General features: G+C 53.2%; 1 protein-coding gene across 3 annotated transcripts in view; it reads right to left on the bottom strand.

Annotated features, from left to right (window-relative positions):
• MPRIP (myosin phosphatase Rho interacting protein) overlaps positions 1 to 9,344 on the bottom strand; it is a 150,475-nt gene that overhangs the window by 29,865 nt on the left and 111,266 nt on the right. For all 3 annotated transcript variants that reach the window (XM_010370933.2, XM_030922514.1, XM_030922515.1), the window contains exons 13-15: positions 8,265 to 8,374; positions 3,983 to 4,553; positions 1,626 to 1,742 (exon numbers count right to left, since the gene is read on the bottom strand). In XM_010370933.2, the coding sequence (XP_010369235.2) occupies positions 1,626 to 1,742; positions 3,983 to 4,553; positions 8,265 to 8,374 (798 nt within the window). The remainder of the gene's footprint in view (positions 1 to 1,625; positions 1,743 to 3,982; positions 4,554 to 8,264; positions 8,375 to 9,344) is intronic.

Here is a 9,344-nt window from a genome sequence, read left to right as displayed (position 1 = left end):
TCAGTGTAGGCTCATGCAATTATCCAAGTTAGACAAAGAGACAGGTTCCTAGGTTAGCAATGTGCAACGTCCACTGCTAGTACAAGTTGAGTATCCCTTATCCAAAATACTTGGGACAAGAACTATTTCGGATTTTAAAATATTTGCATTCTACTTACTGGTTGAGCATCCCCAATCCAAAAATCCAAAACCTGAAATGCTCCAGTGAACGCTTCCTTTGAGCATAATGTCAGCGTTCAGTTTTGGATTTTGGAGCATTTCAGATTTTCGAATTTGGCATGCTGAACTTGTATCTTTACCACTTGATTTGAAATCAATTCTTACAGGTTGAGGCCCAATCAAGAATTAAAAAGATGCTCCTCAAACCTGGAGGGTAAGCGCAAATGACCTTGGCGGGGAGGCCCACCGTCACCAGGTCTGAACTGGGCATGGCAATGACTATGGCAGAAGAGGCTGGAGAGGAGAGTCTAGGGAACGTGGGGCAGAGAGGAACAGAAGGCCCAAGGAGCACGCAGGAGAAGAAACAGCAGAGAGTCTGCAAAGAGGCGGACTATGGTCAGAGGCCAGCCGAGTGCCCGTTTCATCTGCTGCCTGGGACGACTCAGACCAAGGTCAGTGCACTATGGTCTGGAAATGTAGACACTCAATACATGACAGAGACTCGGGGTCTAAGAGCTGGAAGGACCCTCAGGGATCCCTGGGTCAAAGTCTACACAGGCAGCAGGCTGCCGCTGTAGAGGAGGGGGACACATGCACTTGCTTTGGGGGTCAGTAGCAGGGCCAAGTCTTGAACCCAGGACCCTGATTCTAATATTATACCCTAGCCATTGCTGAGAACTTAGGCTCCCTATTCTGGTACCCCATTTCACTTCTCCTGCAGTATTTATGTATCAATCTTCCTATCACAATCTCCCCTACCGCTCAATGGGGACAGGAGTATATCTGTTTTATGCCCGATACTTGGCACAGGGCCTGGCATGCTGCAAGAAAGTCAGCAGACACAGGCCTGCCCTTGGACCGGTTAGCTCCAGCCTTGTAACACCCCTATACCAGGGCTCTGTGGTACAGGATCTCAGAGGAGGTATCCCGGGGTTGGACTAGTAGTGGTAAGAGCCCCAGGTCTGCCTGCAGATGTGGTATAGACACAGATGGGAATGGGGTCCAGTGCTAGCTTTGTCACTGACTTGCTGTTGGTTATAAGCAGGCACTGGACTTGCTGTGTGATTCAATGTCTTCAATCTGTACAATAGGCCCAATATTACTATAGTGAAAACTATGAAAAATCACATGCAAATATATGGTATTTATAATAAATGTACACTGGCTACTTTCAGAGTTAAAGGGAAAGGGCACCACAATGATTTTATTACCAAAAAAAAGTCCTTAGATACAGAGGTTTCAGGGAGATTCCCCAAAATGTCATACCAGGAGGGAAAAACACCACCCCCCCGTGCCCCCAGCACATTGAGAGTCCAGTCCTGTGGCAGAAGAGCCCAGGGGCGTGAGCTCCCAGGAGGTGGCCCCTGCTGAGACAAGTTTTGCACACTCCTAGCCTGCCTAAGCATGAACCCTTCACACTGAAGCTCCTGAGTGCACCATGGGCCACAGCAGCCCCTCCATCCTACCTGCAGCACGTAGCCCTCACGGGCGCTCTGCTCCCGGCCCAGGGCCACCCTCAGCTGGTCCTGCAGGAGCCGGTTCTGCTCCAGAAGGTCTGAGGCCTCCTTCTGGCTCTGCTCCAGCTGTTGGCAAAAAGACACACACACTTTTATGCAAAATGACAATGATAAACAAAGCAGCTGCACAGCACAGACTCTTTCACTGGTCTTCCATGTGGCCCAAGAGTTTTGGAGTCTCCACATTTCAGCAGATGTGCTGATATGGCCTTTACCAGCAGCATTTGGAAGTGAAGGTTCCAATGCAAGCCATCAGTAATAATGGCAGACCCGGTACCCTCTGGGGACCAAGGAACTACCTTATCCTTCTTACTCCAGGCAGCCCTGGGTGTCCACATAATTCCCACACCTGATCAAGGTTCCAACGTGCACGCCCTATACAGGCGCCAAGGCCCATAGGGGGTGTTCATTTCTGAGAAGGGGGCTGTGTCCACTGGGGAACAAGGGTTTTGCATCTGCATCTAGAGGAAGACCACCCCATGGGGTCCTTTGAGTGTCCTTAGCTGGTCACACAGGCCAGGTTAGGCTCTACAGGGACCACTGCGAGTGGTGGCCTCAAGCAGGCCTCACTCCAGGGCCCACAATGGGTCTCAACTGAAATCACTCCATTTGACCAGTTTTACATGATGGATTCCACAAAGTTCTGTTTGCAAAAACGGTTCCCACAGTTCTCTCAAACAAGGTGTGGACACCCGTGAGTAAGCTGTTTTACACTCTTCTTGCTTTCAACAGCTTCAGCTACTCATTCATCTGTCCACCTCTGCCCCACACACCTCCCAGGTGCCTCCTGATGCCTGGCCGTGTGCAGGGCTACCCATCCTGCTTCCAGAGCTCGTGCTGAGTGGAGCTGTGTGTGTGGTGGGCAGTCACGCCAGTGCCACCCAGGTTGTTGCCAGGCTGTGCTATGAGAGGTGGGGAGACCTCTGACTTTTATTTATTGTTTTGAGACAGACTCTCGCTCTGTCGCCAGGCTGGAGTGCGACGGCGCAATCTCAGGTCACTGCAACCACTGCCTCCTGGGTTCAAGTGATTCTCCTGCCTCAGCCTTCCAAGTAGCTGGGACTACAGGCACGTGCCACCACACCCAGCTAATTTTTGTATTTTTAGTAGAAACAGGGTTTCACCATGTTGGCCAGGATGGTCTTGATCTCCTGACCTCGTGATTCACCCACCTCAGCCTCCCAAAGTACCAGGATTACAGGCATGAGCCACCACGCCCAGCTGACCCCTGACTTTTAAACAGTGAAGACTGATCCCCTCAGATTGTTGAACCAGTATGTCGCCTGCTGGCTGGTCCATTTTGGTAGCTTGAAGTAATGTGAGTTTCAACTGTTATTTTATTTCATCCTGCCTTTGTTATTTGTTAATGGATGGGAAAAATGAAAAAGTACAAGTATTAGTGCTGGTGATAACTCAGCCTCATACAGTTAATAAAATACAAAAAAGATGAGAAGCATGAGGCATACCCAAGTGGCAAATCTTTAACAAGCTACTTACGTAAGAGAACACATTTGAAATACAGTGTTGAAAACTGTCCCTAAATGGAGAGTGAAACAAGGAGTTCCACAAAAACCGTAATGCTATACGTCCCTGGTTACGAGACTCCCTGTCCAGACATGTGAATCCACCGCTGTAGTTCTGCAGATAGGATTTCTGGATACATTTCAATGAAATAACATCTTATTTTATAGTTTGGGGGCCAGCTTGTCCATCTCTGTACCCAGGTGCACTGAGGGCCTCATGGAGGAGTGACAGTCACAGGGCAGCCTTCATCCACGGCCTACCCCGCCTCACCACTGCCTTCTGCTTCACATCCTCATGACCTGGGACCCAGCTGTCATCTCCTGCTGGATGTCCCTGGCTTCAGATCTGATCAGCCATCCCCAAGCCACTGTAAGAGCACCTGGGGTTGATCTCTGCCTCCAGCTTTGACCTGGCCAAGCCAGCGCTGCCTAACGCAAAAGCCTCACCTTGCTCACGCCCCTCCTGCCGTCGGGAGTCAGAGCGAGGAAACCATTGGGGGCCCTGCAACGCCGCCTGCCTCTCAATGGCAGTGGCCCGCACCATGGGATGAATTCCTCTGTGCCTGGAAGGCCCCCTTCCCTGCCCTGCATGTAGTGGCACGCTCCCACAGCTCTCAGGTCTGCCTCAACTATGAGGACTCATCTGTGCGTCTGTCTCCCCTAGGGGTCTGCAAGTCCCTCGAGGTTAGGACTGTGTAGATGAACCCCTAAGGCCACAGCTTACACCTGATGCTCTGGAAAGGCTGCTGGGAGCAGGGGGAGGATCTGGCCCCAGGCTATTACCTCCTTCTCCAGCAGAGAGGTCAGCTCGTGTGTGGAGAGCCGGTCACTCCCATCTTCAGAAGACAGGTGGACAGGAGCGATGGGCACCTGCTTCTCTTCCCGGAGAGGTGTGGTCTCCACCTGATGCCACCGCTGCTCGATCTCCACATGGACGTTATGCGTCTTGAGGTCACTCACAGGCAGCCCTGGGCTCCGGTCCACCTCCATGCGCAGGGCTGCATCCTCAGTGCCTGGCCCGTCTGTGGCATCGAGCATCCCGAAGCGCTTGCGGCGCTCCTCCCGCCTCCGTGCACGCTCCCGCTCCAGCTCCCCAGGCTCCGCCTCAGGGCGCAAGGGCTCATGGGTGTCAGTGGGCCCTGCGCCACCCACCCGCTCCTGAGCCAGGGCCTGCTGGATGGGACGGAACTCAGCCCAGTCAAAGGTCTTGGAGCGGCCCTCTCGCCTCCGCTCCCGTGCGCGGCTCCTCTTCTGCTCAGGGTCCGGCTCCCCCAGCTCTGCCTCTTGCTTCTCAGTAGGCCTTGGGCATGTCTCAAAAGAGGAGCTGCTCTTGTTTTTTTCCTCTGGCAACGAGCTGTGGAGCAGGAGGATGAACGTAAGACTGTCAGGGGCGACTCTGACAGTGTGGCCTGCCAGGCAGAAGCTGGCAATGCTGAGCCACGACCCAGCCCCTGTGGGCACCACATCCTTTTCTATCCTAATCCCTGAAGAGGTGCTGTGAGGGGCTCACTGGGGTGGCCCCTTTGCCAGGGTATGGAACCAGGGGAGTCCCAGGACTCCCATAGCCTCACAGGCAGGACGGGCCAGCCCTGCCTTGCTCAGGGCCAAGAACTGCATCAGGCTGCACCTGGGCATAGCCACTGTACTCGCCTGGTAAGGCCTGGCCTCTGTGCATCCTTGGACTGGACAGTGGTGACAAAATGAGGGAAAACTAGCACTTCTCTAGAAGGGCTTACCTTTTAATAAGCAGGTAACATGAGCAGATTTTTTTTTTTTTTTTTTTTTTTTTTTTTTTTTTTTGAGATGGAGTTTCACTCTTATTGTCCAGGCTGGAGTGCAATGGCACGATCTAGGCTCACCACAACCTCTGCCTCCTGGGTTCAAGCGATTCTCCTGCCTCAGCCTCCCGAGTAGCTGGGACTTCAGGCATGCGCCACCATGCCTGGCTAATTTTATATTTTTAGTAGAAACGGGGTTTCTCCATGTTGGCCAGGCTGGTCTCAAACTCCCAACCTCAGGTGATCCACCCGCCTTGGCTTCCCAAAGTGTTGGGATTACAGGCATGAGCCACTGTGCCCAGCCTAAATCTATGTTTTAAAAGCCCAATCCAGCTGCTGGTTACCCGCCACCTTGAGGAGGCAAGCAGCAGCCAGCAACGGGACATAAGCTGCACACGTCGTGCTCATGGCACTGCTACCTGCCCTGCAGTAAGTGGAGTGAAGCCAGGTCTGCCTAAGGAATCCACCATGCCTAGTCCCCATCTGCTAGAAGCAGAGATTCCTGGGGAGGCCTTGTCTGCAGCAGCGGAGGAACAGGGACATTGCCAATGGCAATTTGTCAAGGAGGCTGGGAGTGTCTGAGACAGAGGTTTGTAGACTCTAGGGATAGGCCCCCAGAGACTGCCAGCTGGTCCGAGGCTGACTGAGTGGCCCTTAATCTCACCCAGGCCCTCAGAAGGCAGTTGCAAGCCCACCTCGGAACAGTGAGGGCCCAAGGAGGAGCTCCAGGGAGCACATGTGTTTCAATCAGGTCCAAAAGGAAAGGAGTCTTTAAAGAGAGAACCAACGAAAAGAGGAAATGGCTGCCATCACCACCTGAAGCAAGGGTCACCTGTCCAGGCAGCAATCGGGTGAGAGGCAAAGTGCTTCAGAGCAGGGGGATCTGCAGGTGTCCACTGTAAGAGCATGCTAACATCTGGAGGAAAATGACACAGGGCAGATCTCTGGCCATGGAGAGTGTCAGGATGACACACAGGGCAGGGTGTGCACGGAGGCCCCCAGCCGGGCCCTGACAGCCGCCAAAGTCACAGCCACACCAGAACTGGCCGCACTCCCCAGGAGAAACCTCCCCACAAGGCTCCTCCAGCACTAAAGGCAGGAAGTGCCCTGCAACTTCCCCACTCCCACACTTCAAGAAGGCGACGAGAGCAGGATGAGGACAGCAGCTTCTGAAACTGTAGTTTCTGTTTTCATGCCTCCTTGTGATTTTGCCTGGCAGCACTAAAAAACTCACATTTTTCCTCAAATAATAAAAGCCTACACAGAGGAAGAATAAATGCTGAAAACAAACTGGTAGAGGGTGAGCACTCTACCAGACTACACAGATATGCTAGATTATGAAGTAATTATTAGGAGGCCAACTGCCAGGTCAGCTTTCATAGGAGAGCAAAACCCTTGTCCCCTCATTCATTTCCCTGGGCCCAAAGCCCCTGCATGCAGGGAAGCAGGCACTCAAGTGTGGAGGCACCTCTCCTGAGCCGTGTGCAGGCACAGGCATGTGCACAGGTGCATTCCTGACACCTGCCCTGGGATATCCCAAAGTTGACTTCTTCCAGCCAGGATGGCCCATCTACAGCACCGAGCCCAGGCCTGGCGAGGAAGAGGGGCAGCAGAGGACCTCAGGCCAGCCACCCACATGCACGCCCACCACTCCCCGTCCTGGACCCCTGTGATAAGCTCTGTTTGCTGCCAACAGCCTGGGCAAAGAAGCTGGGGCCTTTCTCACTTTGCTCTGGGGGCTTCCTAAAGGTGCTTGGAAAAGAGTGCTTAGCTTGCCAAGCTTGGGTGTCTGCTCCTGACGGGAGAACCATGGAGGCAGTAGCTGAGGCCACCACAGGATGTGGCCCCTGGCGGGCGGGGGAGAGCCTGTGGCAGCCCTGGGTGCCTCCTGCTGGCTGTGCATGCAGAGGACTTGTCCCTAACCAACAAGCCAGCTCTCTGAACAGGATCCTGAGAGACAGAGGGCAACCTGTCCTGGCCACGGCCTCTTGGCCTTACTAGACAGTGTTTGTTTAATAAATGAAGTCATGAACAAATGACAGACACAGAAAAGAGGACTAAAAAGAAAATAATCAATTTAGGTGTTCTTTTCTTCTTATGCAAAGAGGTATGGAGTCAGCAGGAAGGAGGCAAAGGTTTGGATACAGAATGTGCCTTTAGGCCGGCCACGGTGGCTCATGCCTGTAATTCCAGCACTTTGGGAGGCCGAGGCGAGTGGATCACCTGAGGTCACAAGTTCAAGACCAGCCTGGCCAACATGATGAAATTCTGTCTCTACTAAAAACACAAAACTTAGCGGGGCATGGTGGTGGGCGCCCATAATCCCAGCTACTTGGGAGGCTGAGTCAGGAGAACTGCTTGAACCCAGGAGGTGGAGGTTGCAGTGAGCCGAGATCACGTTACTGCACTCCAGACTGGGCGACAGAACAAGACTCCATCTCAAAAAAAAAGAATGTGTTTTTAGGTCAAAGCTTCCAAGGACAGCCCCTGCTGCGACACTGCCATACCCAAGCAGCCTAACCCATAGCACAAGAAATACATCTGAGATGTAATCTACATCACATGATCTGAGAAATGGCACCACAGGTGCTCAGATGCATGGAGGCTCTGAAGCCTTGAGGTGGGGACAGCAGAGTTCTGGTCCTCAAAGGACCAGCCCCTACACTGGAATCTTCCCTGATTTTTTTTTGGATATGTCTGAGTCTTCTGATTCTCCACTTTCTTCTAAAATGAGAGCTAGGTCTTTAACCTTCAGGGCAGGAGGAAGAAAGCCCAAAGCAAAATCTGAGGCGCATGAACCACAGACTGCTAACACAAGAGAGGGTTTTTCAACTTGGCTGCACAGAAATCAAATAGACGTAGGAGTGAGGTGAGAAGAAGGCCAAAGCAAAGAAGCGCTGGGTGGCCTATGGATGCTGCACATGGGGCCATCCTCATGCCAGCAGAGCTCAAGGCCTGAGAGCACTGACTGTGGGGCTCAGGCTGGTCTGGCCAGGTGCCTGCTGACACAGATGGAAGATTCTCCACCAAAACCTAGCTCTAATGACCAGCATACACACTACCCGCAGGATGAAAACATCTGGGCTTAAAAGAGGAAAAGAACCAGAAATGTTTGTTCTGATGTGCTTGGGACAGGAACCTGAGCAACAGGACACAGAAGAAAGGAGCAGCAGACTGCGACGCACTGAGCTCAGGTCTCAGACTTTAGACCTGAGTCTGATACTGCCCTGGCGGGAGTGGCACCCACAGGATGCACAAGGGGCTACCTGGCATCTTCACCATCCTACCTCGTCACATCCGGGGCAGTGGTCGGGTGCACGTGTTTCATGATGGTCTGGATCCAGTTCCGCCGAATCCCAGACGTCATGGCTGACAGGGTAAACTCGCCCTCCTTTGTCTACAGAGAAAAGATGAGGCACCATCAGTGACTGTCCCCTAGGGTACCTGCTGCCCTCCATCTCCAAAGAAGCTTCCTGCACTGGGTACAAAGTCCCACAGGGAGAAAGCTTGTGACTGGGTGACCCTTCTAGGAGCACCACATGTGCCCACTACTGGGACAAGAGGGAGCTGGAGAGCAGGAGACGGCAAAGCCATGGGAGGGACATGCATCTGTGGCAATGGTAAATCCGGTATCTTCTCTCAGTAAGGTCAGCTCACAGTTACTGAGCACCCACTACGCACCAGCAGCCTGCCCATTCAGACAGAGGAGGATGCTGCACCCCTCTCTCTCTCCTTTTTTTTTGGAGACATAGTCTTGCTCTGTCGCCCAGGCTGGAGTGCAGTGGCGCGATCTCAGCTCACTGCAAGCTCCGCCTCCTGGGTTCACGCCATTCTCCTGCCTCAGCCTCCCAAGTACTGGGACTACAGGTGCTCACCACCACGCCCAGCTAATTTTTTGTATTTTTAGTGGAGCCAGGATGGTCTCAATCTCCTGACCTTGTGACCCACCCGCCTCGGCCTCCCAAAGTGCTGGGATTACAGGCATGAGCCACCGCGCCCAGCCACTGCACCCCTCTTTAAAGAGTTCCCAGACTTAGGGGAAGGGCAGAATCAGCAAGTGCTGAGCAGCGGTGGAGGTGGGGAATGGGGAAGGGAGTGCTTCTTGGGTGTGGGGAGTGGCGCCTGCAGTCTGAACCCACACAGGCACATGGCATGATGGGGCCCGGAGAATGGTTAAGAACAAGGGGTATCAGGGTCTTGTTGGTGACACTGAGAAAAGGCAGGGATACCTGCTGGGTGGTTACTGCAGCTGTCCAAGTGATGAGAATTAAGGTAATGGCAGGGGATAGGGCAGCTCAGAAGTAACAAAAGGGGTATGGACAGTGGACGGTGTCTGGCTGGCTGGGTTGGGGAGCACCTAGGATAAG

The sequence above is a fragment of the Rhinopithecus roxellana genome, chromosome 19 (genome assembly GCF_007565055.1).
Source record: "Rhinopithecus roxellana isolate Shanxi Qingling chromosome 19, ASM756505v1, whole genome shotgun sequence".
NCBI lineage: Eukaryota > Metazoa > Chordata > Mammalia > Primates > Cercopithecidae > Rhinopithecus > Rhinopithecus roxellana.
The sequence above is the reverse complement of the archived record's forward strand: the minus strand, read 5'-3'. Positions and strand labels throughout refer to the sequence as shown.